A 21,002-nucleotide genomic window follows, 5' to 3' on the forward strand; every position below is an offset into this window, starting at 1 on the left:
CACAAAATGCTCCTCTGCCCTTGAGCCCAAATCAAATGGAATAAAAATAAGAGATCTTTGTTTGAAAACAGCATCCAAGTCAATCGTGTGCTTAGGGAGGACATACCCCAGAAAAGGGAGGAGGAGTTGCTCTCAAGTGGAAATCGCATGTGGTGGATGATAAGCGCAGGTCACCCCACACAAGTACATGTGAGAGGCAGCCCATGTTCCTGAATCCACCATGAGAAATCATTTTGTAAGTGCCCACCCAGAGGAGGCACCAAGTGCTGTAGGTAAGGCCTACCTGGAAGGCAAGCACTTGTCTAAAATGTTGCCTAATGTGAAAAATCCAAATGCAAAAGTGCATTGCCTTCTGGGAGAGCAGTATGCAATTTTGGTGAGTCCTGACTGTTTTCAGGTTCCGGGCTGAGGCTTGTACATTATCTCAGGGTGCAGGGCTCTTCCATGGCATCTTTCCTCACCACCTTGCATGCCCTAAGCACCAGCTGGACCTGGTGACAGATCCAGAACAAGATCATGAAGCCATCCACAGGCATTTGGCCAAAAGGCCTTGGGGCTTAAGGTGTCATAGGCTTAGTTAGTAATAGGTCTACTTACCCAAAGAGGGAAACTAGTTCACCTAAGAAGCAGCTCTGTCATCTGAAAAGTTCTTTATTCACACCCTGAGCTCCTCCCAAGGGCCAGAGCCATCCTTGGTCTTGCTCCAGGATGCTCAGCATTGTGGGGCTGGGCCTGTACCCCAAATCTGACAGAACTTCTTCTGCCAGAACACAACACAGAGGCGAAACCTCCAAACGGTCACAGGTAGAGTTATCATATGCTAGGGATTGTGACAGAAAACCACCAGCTCAGCCTTTTCCCTTCTGTTTTTCTGGCCTGTCACAGCAAGCCAAGCATGGGACAGATGTGTGAGGGCAGTTGTTTCCTGGGCATCCACAGGCAAGGCATAAACTCTGAGACACCAGGATACCTAAAGCCCACAACTGCAGACAGAAGGTCAAGCAACCAACAGGAGCTTCTTGCCTCCCTCTGCGAAAATGTTTGCCTTCCATTTCCATGGGTTGTGTCTCTGGGAGACTAAAATCTCCAGCAGCCTGCATGGAGGAGAGGTTGGAACAACTCAGCCATTGCCCTGAAGTGTTTGTGAAGATCTATAAATTGTGTGAGGACATTTCAGAACACAAGAAGCACACTGAAGAATCCAGCTTTTCTGTCCATTCCCCATAAATAAAACTGCTACCTAAGCGAAATCTGGGTTAGACAAACAATTCCAAACCACCACAGGAAAGCATTTACAGCACAACCTCAGGCTACGGGGTCAGTGCAGAAAGGGCGGGCAGAAGTGGCTGCCAGACACCTGGCAAAACTCTGGTGACATGGGAGGGGAGCACTGATTCTGCATATGCCTCCTGAACAGCACTGTTCCCACCATTTGAGTCACATCCCAGCCATTTAGCCCCCCAGAGATGTGCTTAACAAAGGCCCCAAGACAAGCACGAGGGCTGTCAAGTTTCCTCCTGCAGAACCACGAAGCTATGTTCTAAACCCCAGCTCTCACACAGGGCCAAGGCCAGTTATAATTCTAATGGCCTAGTTCTTTCTGAGTAAGAGGCTCCTAGAAGGTCACTCAGGCAGTGGGGAGCGGATTCATAGGGTCTCTCTTCTCCTCAGACACCTGGAATAGGTGTCTTTACTTGAGGCCACCAGAAGGTAGTACCTGGCCCAAAATCATGCAGAAACTTAGGCTCTAGTAGAAGTGCCCTGGGCCTGACCCCTCTCTCCAGCTCCCCACTTTGTCTCCCTGGAGTAGCAAAAGAGGGATGACTAGAAGGGAGGAGTCTGGAGACAGCAGAAGAGAGGTGCAGGTGGGAATATTTGTGCCCAAAAGCGGGCTCAGAGACACACCTTTGAGGGCCCCATGGGCACCTGACCATCCTGGACAATTCACATCCTAGATCAAGAAGCCGACTAGTAATTGTACTCAGACAACCCAGGTCTCCCTGCTCAGCTGCCATGGCCCAACCCACTTCCCCAGAACACTCACCAGGCTTGATTTCCAGCAGTCGTAACTTCGGGTCCTCAGGCGGATGCAATCGTCTTTTCTTGCGCCAGCAGCGGGCTGGGTATGTGTACAGCTGCCCTGGAGCCAGCCCTATAGACAGAGACAATGTAAAGATAAAAAGATTTCAGGTTAGGAGTCTTGGAAACTCCCCTCACTGAGTTTGTCATTCACAGGAAGAGAAAACTCAAGTCCAGAGAGATGAAGTAACTCATCATAGTCAACATCTGGCTTATGATAGGGCCAAGGCTGAATCTAGGTCATCTGACCTCAGTCCTTTGCTCTGTCTGCTCCACCAAACTGTTCAGCAAGACAATGCCAGGAAAACAAAGCACTGCCTTCACCAAAACCAGTTCTACTATCTAGGCCTCAGGAGAACACTAGAGGGACTTTGATCCCCCGGGAACCTGCCAGCCAACCTAATTGCCCCTCTCTCCAGGTTCAAGTTAAGCAATTCCCTCCAAAGTTGAGCCGAAGTCACAAGTCTACCTGGGAAGCAGTCTGGATTGAGGAGCATTTCAAGGCCGCAGGATCAAAAAAGCAAGATCTGCTTGCTGGCTCCTCATGGGACTCTATACCTATTACAGAGCCCAGGTTCCCTGGCTTGCTTCTCTGGGACATCCCCTAGGCCTTTCACACAGAAATGGGTTCATGTTCCACGCTGTCTTCCAATGGGAGCTTCCACTAACATTTGGTCTCTGACATTTCCAGCTTCCCTATTGTGCCAAGCACTTCTTGCTCATCAGACAACCCCTTATGGTTCCTGTAGTACACAATATGGTGGGCAAAGTCTTAGGAGGAGACCAAGACCAGAGAGATTTGCAATTTTCTGGGAAAGAGCAAAGTCTACTCTTAAAACACAGTGTGCCCTCCTAAATCCCTCCGATGTCCCTCCATACAAACCAGCAAGCCAAGCAGCCCCCAACCTCTGCAAGAGGAAGAGCAGTGAGAACAGCTTCTCTGTCTTATTCTTTTGGGGGGAGGATATGGGTGAGGGAAGATGCTGTACTGGAGCTTGATGCTAGCCTCACACTTTCACTTATCTTTTTTGCTCAAAATAAGTGCTCTACCACTTGAGCCACAGCTCCACTTCCAGATTTTCCCTGGTTAACTGGAGATAAAGAGACTCACCAACTTTTCTCCCTGAAATGATTTTGAACAGTGATCATCAGATCTCAGACTCCTAAGTAGCTAAGATTAGAGGACTTGGCTTCCCTGTCTTTATTCTTATTAAAACCTTGAGACCCAGAGCTCCGCCTGACAAGTAGAAGAAGCCAAACATAGGCCTGTGAACAAACCAATGAATGAATGATTGAATATGTTCCAATTTCACTCTGAAGTATAGTAACTCCACAGCTCTGTCTTCTGTAACTACACATGACAAGGACGGCTGTGGGTTATAGGCAACCCCACATGACAGTGTCACAGCCTCCATCAGACCACAGGGCCCCAAATACATCAAGACCCTACTTCCAGCTATTCGCTTCCATTTTAAGGCCTTTACCAGTTAAGAGAGGGAACTGCCTTCTTTCTTTTTTCTTTTGCCTTTGTAGGGAGAAAGTCTATAAAAGTTCTATTACTATGTATCCATTCACACACTTTTCATTTTTTCCTGTCATCTTTACCGTCCTTGGGCTGGATCCCAAGCAGAAGTAACTAGCCTAGCATTAAAGGAACCAAACTGCTCAGGCACCTTATGTACTAAGTATCATTTAAATCCCAAAGCAGTTCTTGACCATTTCAAAACTCGGAACAAGGCGAAGGTTTTGCTCCTTCGGCCCTCTCTGATCCAGAGAAACTAGTAAGGTTGAGACGTAGTGGACTCCTGTCATGTGGGCTTCTGCACTTAAGTATTCTGCAGCTCTGAGCTCCCTGAGCATTGAGGACCGGGCATGGGATGATGGAGAGAAGACCAAATGAGCCAAAGAGAATCAGCCTGTCGGCTTGACCCCCAGTCCACAGGTCTAGCTGCGACCTCTCTTGAGGGGAGACATCGCTGGAAATGGCTCAGTCTTTCTGGTGTGGCTCACTTCAGGACTGTGCCATCTGTCATCCTATCATTCCTGAGTGTAGGAACTGATTCTAGAGCCTTTCCAGATGTACAGGTCCCCTCTGGGGATGGTGGTCCCCAAGACTGTAGGACTCCCACTGTGAGAAGTACATCTGTTTCTCAGCAACGCAGCAGGAGTAAGATCCACACATACGGATGGAGAACAGTACCAGGTATTAACCTTTCGACCCAGCAAGTACATTTCTAGGAATCTCAATCACAAACCCACACATAAAAATACAATATTTATTACAGCACATTTTATCCTATGAAACATGGAAACAATCAAATTTCATCTACAGAGACTTGGCTACATAAACAATGATCACAGACTATTTTTAATAGCATAATAGACTACTTAAAAAGTTAAGCTAGGGGCCAGGAGTTTGGCCTAGTGGTAGAGTGCTTGCCTAGCAGGTTTGATTCCTCAGTACCACACACATTGCAAAAGTCAGAAGTGATTCTATGGTTCAAGTGGTAGAGCTCTAGCCTTGAGAAAATACAAGGGCAGTGCTTAGGCCCTAAGTCTAAGCCAAAGGAATGGAAAAAAAAAAAAAAGAAAAAGAATTTTTTTAAAGAATATCAAGGAACTAACTAACTTACTTGGACAGTAAATAGGTAAAATCATTTATTCCACCTTTCTTACCTATACCTTACAATAAGCAAATAACAAATCAGGTGTCACTGTTACAGAAAATCTTAATGGAATATGAGTCTAGGTGAGTATCATCATCAGGAGCTGCTAACATCAATAAAAGAGAGATACCCACACCACAAGAGCCTCCTGAAGAAAGTACACTCCACCACTTAAGAATCACTCTCAACAAAAATAAAAATTAATTTTAAAAAGGAAGGAAAAGAAAAACCTAAATAAGTCTCTAGACCTCATTACCAATTCACAAGCATAAGACCACGGAGATACAATCAGCAAACCCAAGTTCTGGGAAACCCTATAGTACAAGCAACCCCATTCCTTTAACAAATAACATGTAAGGAGGATGAGAGAAGCCTACAGATCTGAAGAGATTTAAGAGAGATATGTCAGTTATTAATACAAGGATGCCACTTGGATCCTAATTTAAACTAGAGGTAGAAAATGAATATAAACCAAATATTTGATGATATTAAATTCAAGAGATCGCGGTTATGGAATGGTTCTGGTTTACGTACTTAACCTATATAACAACATACTTATAGATAAAATAATATGTTGTCTTGGTTTTGCTTCAAAATAATCAGGAGACAGGGAGAAAAATAGCAGGTTGGTATGAGTGAAACAAAATCAACCAGGGTTTATCATTGTTAAGGCCAGGATATGCGGACATTTATTTTCCTCTTCTCTCCATTTTTATATGGGTATGACATTTTTAAAAATAAAAAGGGTAGAAGTGGCACTGTGGTTCAACTGGTAGAGTGCTAGCCTTGAGCTGAAGAACCTCAGGGACAGCTCCCAGGCCCAAAGGTTTTGTTTTAATTATACCTACATAAAGCCAGCAAACTGGCCTCAGTAAAAAGCTGGGATGGGGATAGGATGGTAGATTAAAAGTATTCACAATCTAGAATAAGCAGGGGGAGGTGGGGAAGTAGCACCATCTCTCCTGCGCTACCCGAAGAGAATAAGAGAGGAAGATCATGAGGTATCATGAAGGAGAAAGCAGGATAGCAGAAAAGCATGGGAAAACCAAGGCAGCAGAGAAAAGTGTCAAACAGTTCCAAACCCAGTCCCTGGCTTCCAGGAGGTGGAGAAGAAAGGAAAAACACTAACCTGGTGACAGACTGCCAATCTAGCTGTGAGACAAACCCACACCTCCTAAAAGAATTAAACGTCATGCAAGGGTTTGTGAGACAGCAACTGTTCCGGTGTGGCAGGTTACTTCATAGTAAAGAAACACGTTCTGGGGGCTGGGAATTTGGCCTAATAGTAGAGTGCTTGCTTAGCATGCACAAAGACCAGGGTTTGATTCCTTAGTACCACATACATAGAAAAAGCTGGAAGTGGTACTGTGGCTCAAGTTGTAGAGCTCTAGCCTTGAGAAAGCCCAAGGACAGTGTTTAGGCCCTGAACTCAAGCCAGGACTAGCAAAAAAAAAGCACTCTGTTGCTCACCTAGCTCAGAGGGTTGTAGAAAGATATCACGTCAAGCGAGGTTGTATTTTTTTTTAAACTGAGATACTTGAAAATAAGATACATTCATGACTCAGAACATCTTGGGATAGCCTGCCACCAAGTCTGGGTGAGAAATAGCCAGAAGAGGTGGTTAAGTTGAAGATGAGAATCTCTTCCAACCCCACTGTGGGGACCCGCACAGCATAGGCTGCAGTTCTAGTCCTCAGAGGCCTCACCTTCTGCTAAGGCAAAAACAAAGCAGGTCTGCCTCCTGGCTCCCTGTGATAACTGCCAGGTGGACTAGCGTCCTACTCCCACACTTTCTGAATCATCAGATATCTACAACCACCCCAACACACACACACACACACACACACACACACACACGGATATACAGAAGCAAACTGTCACACACAGTCTAGAAACTGTACCCTGGCATGTGTTTGCTGCCAATCATGGCAACTAGGTCCCTCAGCCCTCCTCCAGCCAGTGAAGACCTCAGTGCTCTGCACAACTCTCCCACTCTGAGGTGCACTCGAGGATTGCCCCCAAGGGGTGCTGACCCTGGGGATGCAAACCCGGGTGCCGGCAGAACAAGGGTGATCTGCTTCACTCACAAACTACAGCCAATAGCAGCTCCCAATACAGAAAGTAGGAGAGGCTCATTGAATGAAATCAGCCCAGAAGTGGACAAATGGCCCTTCTATAGGAGACTCGGGTTAGATCTGAAATGTACTGGAGCTCATGGTCAGGCCTGTGCCATGAACACTAGATAACTGCTTGGCTCTTGTTACATACCCCGAGTCCAGTGGTAAGAAAGCACCTGAATCTGCCTGCCAGCCGCTGTTGCTGCCTATGTCAACTGAAATACCATAGGTGATCACAGCTCCTAAGCAACATCTTGGCCTCAGATATATAGTGGTAGAGTGCTTGCCTACCCTGCACAAAGCTCTGGGTTCAATTCCTCGGTACCACATACACAGAAAAAGCTGGAAGTGGCACTGTAGCTCAAGAGCAGAATGCTGGCCTTGAGCAAAAAGTGTCCAAGGACAGTGCCCAGGCCCTGAGTTCAAGGCCCAGGACTGGTTTAAAAAAAAAAAAAAAAGAATGATCAACAGGGAGGAACACAAAGGTACAATGCTAATCATAAAGCAGTCAGTACGTATCGAAATAAATCCCAGGAGGTGGAAATAAGATTTTTTTTCCTTTGTTGTTGTTTTTTGTTTTGGGGAGTTTGAACTCTGGGCCTGGGTGCTGTTCCTGAGCTCTTCAGCTCAAGGCTACCACCCTACCCCTTGAGCCATAGCGCCACTTCCAGTTTTCTGGTGATTAATTGGAGATAAGAGTTTCATAGACTAGTGCCCAGGCTGGCTTTGAACCACAATCCTCAGATCTCAGCCTCCTGAGCAGCTAGGATTACAGGCGTGAGCCACCGCACCCGGCTGTTTTTGTTTATCTGTCTTTCGGAGAGTAAGGGGGGAGCACAAAAAAGGAGGGACAAAGAATGAATAAATGCAGCAGTGATACTCACTAGACTCTATGTTAAACATGAACTCTGCAACTTGTATGTGGCAACCAGAGGGCAAAACTAGGAGAGAGCAAAGGATGGGGTGATGCTGTCCAGAAAGATATGCATTCAATACCTGACTTATGTAACCTCTTTATAATAGCAATAAGTAAATTAAATTAAAAATAAGAATGGTCAGCCGGGTGCCAGTAGCTCACGTCTCTAATTCTAGCTACTCAGAAGCTGAGATCTGAGGATTTTGTTCAAAGCCAGCCCAGGCACTAAAGTCCATGGGACTCTTACCTCCAATTAACTGCCAGAAAACTGGATGTGGTGCTGTGGCTCAAGTGATAGAGCTCTAGCTTTTGGTCATCATATTAAGGAGGATATACATAAGCACCTGAATGAATCCAAAGAAGATATAAATAAATGGCAGAATGAATTCAAAAAGAAGTCCAATCATTCATTCAGAATTCATTCAGCTGAATGAAATAAGCAAAATAATGCAGGTCGTGAAGGAGGAATTCAATAAAGATACAGATATCCTAAAACAAATGTCTAAATGAAACCCTGGCAGTGAAAAAGTTCTATAATCCAAATTACAAGCTTTACTAATAGAATGGAGCAAGCTGAAAACTAAGCATCAGAAATTGAAAATGATATAGAAGAAATGAATCAAAGACAAAAATACTAAGAAAATACAAATGGGTCACATAAAGCACCTGAGATACCATCAAAATACCAAAGAAGCAATTCAAGAAATAGAACAAATATTCAACTTATAATAACAGAAACATTCCCTCAATCTCGGGAAAGAGTCATTCTCTTCTTTGGCTTCAAAATACTAATAGGTGGGCCGGGAGCATAGCTTAGTGGTAGAGTGCTTGCCTAGCATGCACAAAGCACTGGGTTCAATTCCTCAGTAACACATCACATACACAGGAAAAACCAGAAATGGCACTGTGGCTCTAGTGGCAGAGTGCTAGCCTTGAGCAAAAAGTGTCCAAGGAAAGTGGCCAGGCCCTGAGTTCAAGCCCCCGGACTGGCAAAACAAACAAACAAACAAACAAAAAAACAAACAATAGGCAAGATTGGAAAAGAAACTAACTGCCTTCTCTGTGGACTGTGAGCATGGCTCAATTTGTTGAGTATTTTCCTGGCAAGTGCAAGGTCCTGACTAGTAGCATGAAGAAAAAGAACAAGAAGGAGGAAGAAAAGGAGGCAGTAGAGAAGAAGAAACACTCTTGGACATATTACTAAGAACTAAATATGCAGAATAAAGACTATCAAAAGCTTTCAGAGAGAAGAAACATATAATATACAAAGGCAAACCCATCAGAATAACAGCAAATGTCTCAACAGACACTATAAAAGAAGGACATGAAGTAATATATTCCAAACCCTGAAATTAGTAAATAAATATCTACATAGTATAATGTACCCAGTAAAGCTACCCTTCATAATTAAAGGGAAAATAAAAATTTTCCATAACAAACAAACACTAAAGGAACTATGATCATAAACCAGCACTAAAAAAAAATACTTTGAAAAATCCTACACAGAGAAAACAGAGAAGAGATAAACACAACCACAAAAATACAGAAAAGAATAAATCCCACAAGGAAAGTAGAATATCAAGTAAAAAATGGAAGAGATGTAAGCATCACAAAAACAACAAAATGATATGAAATAGTATGTATCTTTCAACGTTAGAAAAGAATATTAATGGTCTCAGTTCTCATAGAATGATGGGCTGAATTAAAAAAACAATATAAGACCATTTGTTACCTATAAGAAATGTATCTAACTGACAAGCATTGATTTAGAGTGAAATGGAAGGAAAGGATATCCCAAGCAAATGGGCCCCCAAAGCAGCATGAGTAGCTATTTTCATATCTTATAAAATATACCAAGACAAAATTAGTTAGAAGTGACAAGGAAAACCATTTTATATTAATAAAAGCAACAATGTACCAAAAGTAAATAACAATTGTTAGTATGTAAGCATAAAATCTTGTGTGTCCACCTTTATTAAACACCACTGGATTTATAAGTACATAATAAAATAATAGTGGGAGACTTCAATTCTCTACTCTCATCATAAGTCATCAAGAACACCTCCCCCCAAAAATTAACAAAGAAGCCAGGCATGGTGGCTCACACCTGTAATCCTAGCTACTCAGGAGGCTGAGATCTGAGGATCCAGGTTCAAAGCCAGTCCGGGCACTAAAGTCCATGAGACTCTGATCTCCAATTCACCACTAGAAACTGGAAGTGATACTGTGGCTCAAGAAGTAGGGTGGTAGCCTTGAGCTGAAGAGCTTAGGGACAGCACCCAGGCCCCAAGTTCAAGGCTCACAACTGACAAAAAAAAATTAACAAAGAAACTTCAGAACTAATTGATACTCTAAACAACAACAAAAAAAACAAAACCTTCACTAAACACTTATAGTTCATTCAGCAGCTACAGAATACACATTTTTCCCAGCAGCCCATGGAACTTTCTACAAAAGACACAAATCAAGGGCATGGAGTTTGGCCTAGTGGTAGAGTGCTTGCCTAGCATGCACCAAGACCCAGGTTCGATTCCTCAGTAGCACATACATAGAAAAAAGCCAGAAATGATGCTGTGGCTCAAGTGGTAGAGCTCTAGCCTTGCGAAAGTTTAGTGCTCAGAGCCTGAGTTCAAGCCCCAGGACTGGCCAAAAAAAAAAAAAAAAAAAAAAGGAGTGAACTCTCAATTGAACAGCCTAAAGACACATCTCAAGATTCTCGAAAAATAACAACAAACCAAACGCAAAGTTGGCAAAGTGAAAAGAAATCACAAATAGGGAAGAAATTCATGAAATGGAAACTAAAAGAATATAAAAGGATAATTTGAACCTTTAAGAAAAGGTTTCTTTAAGCCAGGCACAGTGGCTCACGCCTATAATCCTTGCTATTCAGGAGGCTGAGATCTGAGAATCAAGGTTCAAAGCCAGCCTGGGCACAAAAGGACCTGAGACTCTTCTCAACAATTAACCTCTAGAAAATGGGAAGTGGGGCTTAGCTCAAGGGCAGGGTGGCAGCCTTGAGCTGAAGAGTTCAGAGAGAGCACCAAGGCCAAGTTCAAGCCCCCTGACCCACAGGGGAAAAAAGTTTCTTCAAAAGGATAAATAAGCTGAGCATCACTGGTTCACAACTGTAATCGCAACTACTCCGGAGGCTGAGATATGAGCATTGCGGTTTGAAGCCTCACTGGGCAGAAAAGTCTCAGTGAGATTCTTATCTCCAATTAAGCATCAAAAATCAGAAGTGGCACTATGGCTGAAAATGGTAGAGCACTAGCCTTGAGCAAAAAAGTGTTCAGGGACAATGCTCAGGCCTGGAGTTCATGTCCACAACTGCCAAAAAAATAAAAATAAAAATAAATAAGAAGGACCATACTTCACCATAATAAAGGCTATAAACTACAAACTTACAACCAACCTCATACTAAATGGGGAAAAACTGAGATTATTTCCTCTACACTTTGTATCTACTCTTTTCACTCTTATTCAATATAATAAAAATTATATAATAGAATTGCTAGCCAAAACAATAAGATAAATGAAAGAATGAAAATAAATTCAAACAGAAGTCAAATTATCTCCATTTACAGATGACACAATCCTATACTACCCTAAAGAGCTGGATGCTGGTGGCTCACGCCTATCATCCTAGCTAACAGGAATAATAACAATAATAATAAAGCAGTTGAGCTTGTTGAATGTGAGTACAGCTTATCAAGCCCCTTCGCCACACCCTTGTCCTTGCTGTCCTTGCAGCGTGGTGTCCCAGATACCCTGTTCCTCCTTGCTCACGGCCCATGTGCATACAGAGTGACACAGCTCACCTGGGCCCCGGTGCCTCTTCTCCATCCAGATGTAGCAGTTGTTCTGCGCCACCCCGGTCTGCGAATCCAGGAAGGGAAGCCGCACGCTGCGCTCCGCACACAGCCTCGAGTTGTAACTCCGGCAGTGCTCAATGGCTTCCTTGTAGAACTGGTCCCCAAGCCTGCCAGGAGACAAGAGAGGGAAGGACTTCAAGCCCCAGAAAGCCAAAATGCACCCGGAGGGAACTGAGGCCACCCCCTTCTCCCTCAGAAGAACTGCTGTTAGCATCAAGGGCCTTTCCAAGAGGAGAAATGTAACTCAGCATCAACTCTAAATACACCATTTCCTGTCCAAGTTGTATAGAAACGGTACCCTAAAACAAAGGTCTCCATCAGGAAAAGCCACAAGCCTTCTGGGCAACATCAGATCTGGCTCCAGAAAGGAAGGTGCTCCAGAAGAAAGTATGTTCTGCTAGGGAGACCACCTCTAGCTTCCAGATCCCCTCCTTTAACAACCCCATTTTCTTCCCAGAGGTCACCAGCAGATCCCTACATTCCCAGTACAACCAAGGAGAGCCAAGTCATAGAGACAAGACTGGAAGACAGGAAATGCCTATAAGGTAGTGAGTGCTATTCATTATCAGAAAGACGGGAAGAGAGCCACACCTCTATCTTCCAAAGCCACATAAAGAAAAAGAAGTTTCTCTGATGAAAACAAGCAAAATATGTGAACTCAAGATAATCCCATTCCCAAAGTAGAATGAAGACACAAATAGAAGACTTTTCTGTTTCGCAGAGTAGCGATCTTTGGTTTTCCTGGACATGGAGTGATACCTGTGTGTGTCACACACACCAGTATTGGGACTTAAACTCAGGGCCTAGTGATCTCACTTTTTGCTTAAGACCATCCTCCACATCCAGCTGGTAAATCACAAATAAGAGTCTCAATGATGTTTTTGCTCAGGATGGCTTCAAACTGTGATGATCAAATCTCAGTTACCTGAGTAACTAGGATTACAGGCATAAGCCACCAACTATTAATTTAACGATAGTATCCTTTTTTTTTTTTTTTTTTGCCAGTCCTGCCGCATGAACTCAGGGCCTGAGCTCTGTCCTTGGGCTTTCTCAAGGCTAGTGCTCTACCACTTGAGCCACAGCACCACTTCCAGCTTTTTTCTATGCATATGATACCGAGAAATCGAACCTAGGTCTTTGTGCATGCTTGGTAAGCATTCTACCACTAGGCCAAACTCCCGCCCTAGTATCTATTTTTTTTTTCAAAGTCCAAAATGCACAAGCACCATTGGTGAGGAAAATATACCTAATAAATAAAACACAGGAACATAGTGGAAGCAAGTAAGTAGTCCAAGGAAATTCTGATTTAATACCATGATCTCTCCTAGGTAAACCTGAGCCTCTTGTGAGAGAGGGGACAGAAGAGGAAGAGCAACAGGAATTTCAAAGACAAAGGGAGAATCATGTCTAGGCAACATTTTGCTTAGTTTGAAGCAACAGTATGAATGTCCCTTTGTTTGGATCTGTGTAGACTTGAAGACATCAAATCTGGAATGGAAAATATCTCTGGATTAGAAATAATGTATTATATCACTAGATAAGAAATAATGTATTTGTAACCAAACTATCTTAGAGAAATAAAGCAAATTTGAAGATTTTTTTTTCCAATTGAAAAAAGCTAGAAAAATACACGTGACATAAAATTTACCACCATGTTTTCACTGTTGTGTGTATATTTCAGTGGTATCTAATACATTCACAATATTATACAACCATCTTCACTACCACTCATATCCAGGATTCTGGAAATGAGCCAGCACCAGTGGCTCACGCCTGTAATCCTAGCTACTCAGGAGGCTGAGTTATGAGGATTACGGTTCAAAGCCAGCATGGGAACAAAAGTATTTGTGAGACTCTTATCTCCAACTAACCATTTGCTCAAAATCAAAAATGGAGCTGTGGCTCACCATGGTAGAATGCTAGGCATGAACAAAAAGAGCTCAGAGACAACGCCCAGGCTCTGAGTTCAAGCTCCACAACCGACAAAAATAAATAATAATTCTGGAAATAGCTTCATTAAATAATAATTCCCTTTCCCCACCCTTCCAGATTACCAGAAGGGAACTGAAAGTCATGGAGAGTAGAGCTGCTCACCTCATGACAACTGGAAGACCAAGAGTGGTAACAACAGGGGACCTGCGCTAGGATACACCCTTCAAAAACACAACCATGATCTTTAACTGGTCCCATCACTGACCAATACCAATGGGTTAAACCACTGATTAGGCAGCACTTTCATGATCCGGTCGCTTCTGGAAATGTTCTCTCAGGCACACTGGAAGTGCTTCTCTACTCTTTGAGGCATCTCTCAACCCAATCAAGTCAGCACCAAGGTCAACCATCACATCCTGCAGTACTTATCTTTTTGATACTACCACATCTCATTCGGAGTAATATCTTCAAGGTTTATCTGGGTTGCAGAATGTCAGGATTGCTTTTTGAAGGCTGAATAATGTTTCATTGGGGGTCCATTCTAAATTTTCCTTATGTATTCATCAGTCAATGGATACCTGAGTTGCTTCCATATTTTGCTATTGTTAACAATGCCCTTTGAACAAGAGCATACAAGTATCTCTTCAAGCCACTCCTTTCAATGATTTGGAGGTACAGCCTCGGGAATGGAACTGCTAAGTCATAATCTGTTGTTCAGTTTCTGAAGAACGACCACACTGTTATCTACAGTGGCTGCAACATTTTGCATTTTCACCAGCAGGGTACAAGCATTCCAATTATTACACATCCCTACGACTACTTCATAAAAGGCAAAGCTCTGGTTTAAAAGATCATGGGTCAGATGCTACCAAAGGTCTGAGAGCAAGCATCTTCTCCTGAGAGAACACAACCATGGGAGATTCCAGGACATTTGAAAGTGAATTGCTGACAAGAACTGGGGGCGGGGGGGGGTAAGGGGAGATAAAGCCCTTTACTTCTTTCCACCTCTAAAGATCATCACATGCACAAGGATAGCATGAGGTGCTCAAAAAGTGTCCTACCAGGTCCAAAAGCCAACTGGGATCAGTGAGACAGCCAGAATACTGGCAATGAATTGGGGAGGAGAGATGAAAACTGAAAATATTACCAAACAGAATCACCAAAGACTGATGTGTCAAAGTTGCTAACAAGGACAATGAGGTGAACCAACAAGGAAGAACTTGCTCCAATTCAGTATTCCGCCATGTCAGGGCAGCTTGATTGTCTCCTCTTGCTAAGGCAATGGAGCACAGGTACACAGAACCTCTCTGGGAAGCTCTGCCCAGAATCCCTGGCTGTTCCCACTGTCCTCCACAAAACAGCAACCACCATGCCAGGCATGCCAGCGGGACACACAGCACAGAGGGTTCCCAGGAGCTTTAAACAGATCATCAAAAAGGATGGCCAGTACTCCAACCCCAGAAAACTTCAAGAAGAACCATAAGGGCTGGGATGGGTTAGTGGCAGAGTGTTTGCCTGACATGCACAAAGTCCTGGGTTCCATTCCTCAGTACCACATAAACAGAAAAAAGCCAGAAGTGGTACTGTGGCTCAAATGATAGAGTGCTAGCCTTGCACAAGAGAAGCTCAGTGACAATGCCCCCACACCCTGCGTTCAAGCCCCAGGACTGACCAAAAAGAACAAAAAAAAGAAACCCATAAATTCAAATCCCATAAAACAGAAGGGGAGGAGAGGGAAGAAGACAGTGTTTCCTCTTTCCAAAGAAACTTCTAGAAGCCAATATAAGAGAAATCTACAGTAAATATTTCAATTGAACTTTTCCTGATATTCTCTTCATTTTCAACAGCTTTGATCAAGACAGAGCAAAAATAAAGTGAACTTAGCCAGGCACTGGTGGCTCACACCTGTAATCCTAGCTACTCAGAAGGCTGAGATCTGAGGATTGTGGTTCAAAGCCAGACTGGGCAGGAAAATCTGTGAAACTCTTATCACCAACTAACCGCCAGAAAATCAGAAGTAGTACTGTAGTTCAAAGTGGTAGAGCACTAGTCTTGAGCAAAAAATACTCAGGGACAGAGCCTAGACCCTGAGTTCAAGCCCCACAACTGACCAAAAGAAAAGAAAAGAAAAAGAAAATGAATTTGCTAAAAAGGAAAAGTAAAGTTGGTCATATCTGGGCCTCATACTAAATGAACCATGGGAGTTAAAGTGGCCCATCAGGGGAAAATTAATTTCATATTAAACATTTTTCACTCTCATAATGAGCAGTGATATTGGTAACAGGCATTCTGGGGGAGGTATATTTTTCAATGCAGTCTTTGTGTGATTGATTATTCTCTTAGGTAAACAGAAAAGACTGTTTTAGAATAATTAGTACACAAGTCACAAGAGGGGGAATTTCCTTGTGGCATTTCTATATATGCATACAATATATATAATTTATATATACACGATATATATTTTATATATACAATATATAAATATGTATATGTATATATAATATATATGGATCAAACCCACTCCCCCCTCTCTTTTCTTGACTCTCTCCTTCTTTTAAAACAGTTTCAACCATTTTATTTTATTTTATTTTTTGTCCATTGTGAGTCTTGAACTAGAGGCCCAAGTACTGTCTCTGAGCTCTTTTGCTCGTGGCTAGAGCTCTATCACTTTGAGTTACAGCACCACTTCTGGTTTTCCTGGTGGTTACCTGGAGATAAAGAGTCTCACTGGGTCTTTTCTGCTCAGGCTGGCATTGAACAATGATCCTCAGATCTCGGCCTCCTGAGTAGCTAGGATTATAGGCATGAGCCACCAGTGCCCAGTTAGAACAAACAGTTCTCAGATATGTAAATAAACTACTTTGACCTTCTTTGTCCTAATTCATCCTCTTTATCGGCCTTCTTCTTTCCCACTGGAACGCTGTCCCCCAACAAAGCCCATTTTATTTTCCTGTCATTCTGAGATTTGTTTGTTTGTTTTTTTAGTGTCTATTAATTGAACCAAGGGATTGCACCAGGGTATTTCAAATAAGTATATTGTATTTTCATCAGAATATCCCTCACTACTGCTTTCTTCCCCTTCCTCTTCCCACTGAGCAACAACTTTCATTGAGATTATGCCATCTTCATATATAATTGCAATGCATCTCAAAATTATTCCCCCTCCATCTTTCTTTTTCTCCCTCCCCTTCTTGCTATAAAGAGTCCCATTGTTAAAATAAAGGTCTATGTCTGTAGATACAGAAAGACATAGAAAATAGAGACAGACAGACAGTCAGACAGACAGACAGACAAAGGGTAAACAGAACAAAACTATCTGCAGACCAGAACAACTACCACAAAGTCTAAAGCCATCAGAAGGCACCATCAACAAGCCCTCTATATCATATCCAGGCATGCCACTTTTAAACAGATCTGGGGTTGGCAGAGATTCAGAAACGAAAGTTAAAATCCTTTTTGAAAATCTAGGAAGAGAGGGGAAAAAAGAGGCTTTAACTTCTTTGATGAATTCAAGCAGCACTTCTCCAAAAGTTAATTAGCCAAAATCTTCACAGGGCTTGCTGCACACACTGGAAGAAAATCGATGGTCAGCTCTCCTGAACCTGTAGAAAACAATTTAAACAAGAGAGAGGACAAATGCCCTATCTAATATGGTGTTTCTTTAAAAAAAAATCCCACAAGGATAAAATCCCACAAGTGACATTTGCATTAAAGTCCTCAGGGGGAGGAGGGACAGGCTGGCAGCAAATGACTCATTTTGTGGCATCGTGAACAGAGTGCTCTGAGCTGGGTCAGATATAGACCAGCCATCACCTGTCTGTACCCAACCTAAGGGGCCAGACCACCAAGGATGATTGATGTCCTAGCCTCCCAGAGGCTGGCACGAGGCAGGCTAGAATGATGTTCTCATCAGCCATTGACTGCAGGCTGCTCAAGGTTGCAATCAGAAACAGCAAAGGCAAGGGGAACAAATTGCTGGGCTCTGCCTGGCCTGCTGGTGGACATAGTCCTGGCTGCCTGGTCCTTGCAGGCTTTGAGGGGATAGCAAACCCCTTGTGACTCACCTGGAGGGAGGAAAGGAGGAAGGGAAACCTCCCAGTAGAGCTGGATGCTCAGAATAAGACCTCTCCAGCGGCCCCCAAGCACATAGATCTGATGAGACAGTGATTCCAAGGGCCACAAATCAGAGAGGTGAAAAGGAGACTTCTCCAAAATGATTGCTAGCCAAACTCCAAAGGTGATTTTCAGAGCCGGGATCAACCCTCCAGGACCCTCTGCTGTCAATCTCCTGCTCTCATGACTGCTCTCCTAGCTTCCCTACCTTGAAATAACGCTCAGGTCCAACTCTCCACTCAGACACCTGATCTTACTGACTCTCTGGTTCTGTGTTTATACCCAAGGACAAGTACCCCACCATACTTCCCCGCCATTCTTCAAATAATGGTTCAACAGGTGTGATGGTGCATCCCAGAAATCCCAGCAGTGGGGAGGGGTAACGAAGTAGCAAGACTGTGTGAACTCAAAGCCAGCTGGAGCTACACAGAAAGAACATCTAATAAAAAAAAAAAACTTGAATGAATGAATGAATGAATGAATGAAACACTAAGTACCAATAGCTCATGCCTGTGATTCTAGCTACTCAGGAGGCTAAGATCTGAGATTCAAAGCCTTGGCTTTAAGTCTATGAGACATTTATCTCCAAGTAACCAGCAAAAAGCCAGATATGGAGGTAGAGCACCAGCCTGGAGTAAAAAAGCCAAGTAAGATCATACATGAGACCCAGAGTTTAAGCCCTAGCGCACGCACACGCACCCGCGTGCACGCACGCACACACACACACACACACACACACACACACACACACACAAATCCATCGTCTTCTACCAGCAGCCTCCTGGCTCCCCAGCCTTCACTACCCTAGAGGTGGGGGCAGAGGTGCCCACCAAGTGGTCCGTGGGCCTTCACCCCACCTGGCACTGGGTTCCTTCAGTTTCCAGGGTGTTGTCCTTTCCTCTCCCTTTGCATTGAATGGCTATAATCCCTTTTACTGTTAAGAACTGGGACCTTGGCCTGCTATTTGTGAATGTAAACAGAGATAAGCCAGGCGGGATTTCCGGTGGGCCTCCTGCACTGTGTGCCAAATCCTTCTCATTGAACATGGGATGTTCCTGCCAGTCTCACCTGGCTGCCTACCTGCCGTGGCTGCCCACGAACATGCACTAAAGCTCATCTACACCACAGTACTGACTTTTTCCTCCTTGCACTGAACAGTGTTTAACTGCGGTGAGTAAAGCTCTGGCTCCCTTTCTTCTGTTGGTAACACCTAGCAAGCTGAAAGCAGTATTTGGCAAGGTAGAGGAAATGGCTTCTTTAGCTTGAAGTCCTACCCTTTTTTAAACATGGACCTTAAAAAGAAAACCAAATTCCAAGTCTGTTGTGGATGAAACACCCTACCCACGTGTGAAAACTGTCATATGTGAAGTCCTACCCGACCAGTGTCATGGTGTTTGGTGCTAGGTGACAGGACGAAGCCCTCATGCTGGCAGGAGGGCAGATACAAGTGACAAGGCTGAAAAGTTACTGTTGTGGGAGTTTGGGGTGTGATCCGGGCACCCCGTGACTCTGAGAAATAGGAGACAGTGTTCTCAGCAAAACTCCCCAAGTTCCAGTGCCATTGCATGCTCAATAGCCCTGGTTATGTTCTTCGTCTGCCATGGTTCAATGGTGGAGCTAGAAAGCCAAGTTAGCTGACTTTGTTTACCTCAGCTCATTTCATTCCTACTGAAAACCGTCTTTAGGGCAGCGAGCCTGGATTAAACTGATAACACTAAGTCCTTGCCGCTAGGAAAATGTCCAAGAGGCCTAGTCAAGGTGCATGTGTCCTCATTCTGCCCATGGCTCTGACCTTCATAGCATCCCAGGAAGGGGACACTGGGGACAAGGGTATCCCTTTCTGAAAACCACACTAGATAAAGAATGTGAATCCTCAAATCCCCATCAGGACTTGAATGTCACTCATTCAGATGTTCAGACCCAGCAAGTCCAGTAAATCCCCTCGCCAGCATTTACCTTGATGAAGACTCTCAGGAACTTATTATACAACGCTGCCTAAGCAAGACAGAATTTCTACAGAACCGGCCATGATTTCTGAGCTGCCACTGGGCTCCAATGACAGACACATCTCAGGGCTGAAGTGGAGGGGCTGCCAAGGACAAGAGATTGGAAGCAAAGGAGAGTAAATAAGGGACAGGAAGGGCTGGGAAAGGGGGAGAGGGGTGTGCACAGGAAAGAAGGGAACTAACTGGCTTCTCTTGTAGCCAAGGTTTGGCATTCCAGATGGCAATAAATAAACCTCTTCCTCCGGAGGCTGCAAGACCCATCAAGGGTGATGACCTTTCAAAAGTGCAACTGCAGTCAGGCACTGGTGGCTCACACCTACAATCCCAGCCACTCAGGAGGCTGAGATCTGAGGATCGTGGTTCAAAGCCAGCCTACGTAGGAAAGTCTGTGAAACTGTTACCTCCAATTAACCACCAAAAATCCAGATGAGAAGCTATGGCTCAAGGGCTAGCGTGTTAGCCTCAGAGCCAAAGAAGCTCAGAGACAGAGCCTAGACCCTGAGTTCAAGTGGGTTTGAACTCAGCATAAAGACGAAACAAAACGTGCAACGACACATGCACCTATTTTATCTAGAATGAATCAGACCTTGAAAGAAAATGTCAGTGACTGAGAAAGTATTTTTAGTTTTCCTGGTTCACAAACTGAGTCTCTGCAGAGCCCCAGGTTCTGTGCAGCGCACCCAGATATAAGCCCACATATGATGAGTATGAAGTAGACCACTGATGTGTTTGAATACACTTTTAAAGAGAAATCAGGTCATGGCATTCTCTCCCCCTTATGACTCTCACATATCATCACATTGCATTGCATTGCATTGCATTGCATTGCACATACAATCCAAAGTTCTCCCTATGGCTTAGGTCCCCAAGATGCTGCGTCTACCTTTCTTCTTCATCTTGTCACCTGCCCTGCTTGCTCCTTGATCCAACCTCACTCTACTTCTTTCTGTTCTTTTCGTGTTCTAAGATGGCCTCAACCTCAGGACCTTTGCATCTGCTACCTCCCCCCCCCCCCCCCCCCCGCACCCCGATCTGGCATGCACTTCTTACAGATCTTCTAGTTGGCTTCTTTCTCCTCAGAGAAGTCTTCTTTGATTCATACTAAGTAGAGTACCCCACCATACTGTCCTCCTGCCCCATCCCTTGCTGGTTTATATCCTATTTTATTGTATCATAACATTTACATCTATCAGCATTTTTCTCTTTGCTTGTTAGCTATCTCTACACAGCTACACTCCAAGCTCTGTGAGGGTAAACTACACCATCTAGGATAGCATTCGCCCCTTTCCATACCAAAAGGG

General features: G+C 43.9%; 1 protein-coding gene across 4 annotated transcripts in view; it reads right to left on the reverse strand.

Moving 5' to 3' along the window:
• Positions 1 to 21,002, reverse strand: part of Dpf3 (double PHD fingers 3) — a 232,638-nt gene that overhangs the window by 115,916 nt on the left and 95,720 nt on the right. For all 4 annotated transcript variants that reach the window (XR_016537567.1, XM_090344412.1, XM_090344409.1 and 1 more), the window contains exons 2-3: positions 11,597 to 11,757; positions 2,045 to 2,152 (exon numbers count right to left, since the gene is read on the reverse strand). Coding sequence is in view for 3 of the 4 variants with exons in the window: in XM_090344409.1 (XP_090200535.1) it covers positions 2,045 to 2,152; positions 11,597 to 11,757 (269 nt within the window). In the remaining variant the exon portion in view is untranslated. The remainder of the gene's footprint in view (positions 1 to 2,044; positions 2,153 to 11,596; positions 11,758 to 21,002) is intronic.

Source organism: Megascapheus bottae, chromosome 14, assembly GCF_031878675.1.
Source record: "Megascapheus bottae isolate mThoBot1 chromosome 14, mThoBot2.hap1, whole genome shotgun sequence".
Lineage (NCBI taxonomy): Eukaryota > Metazoa > Chordata > Mammalia > Rodentia > Geomyidae > Megascapheus > Megascapheus bottae.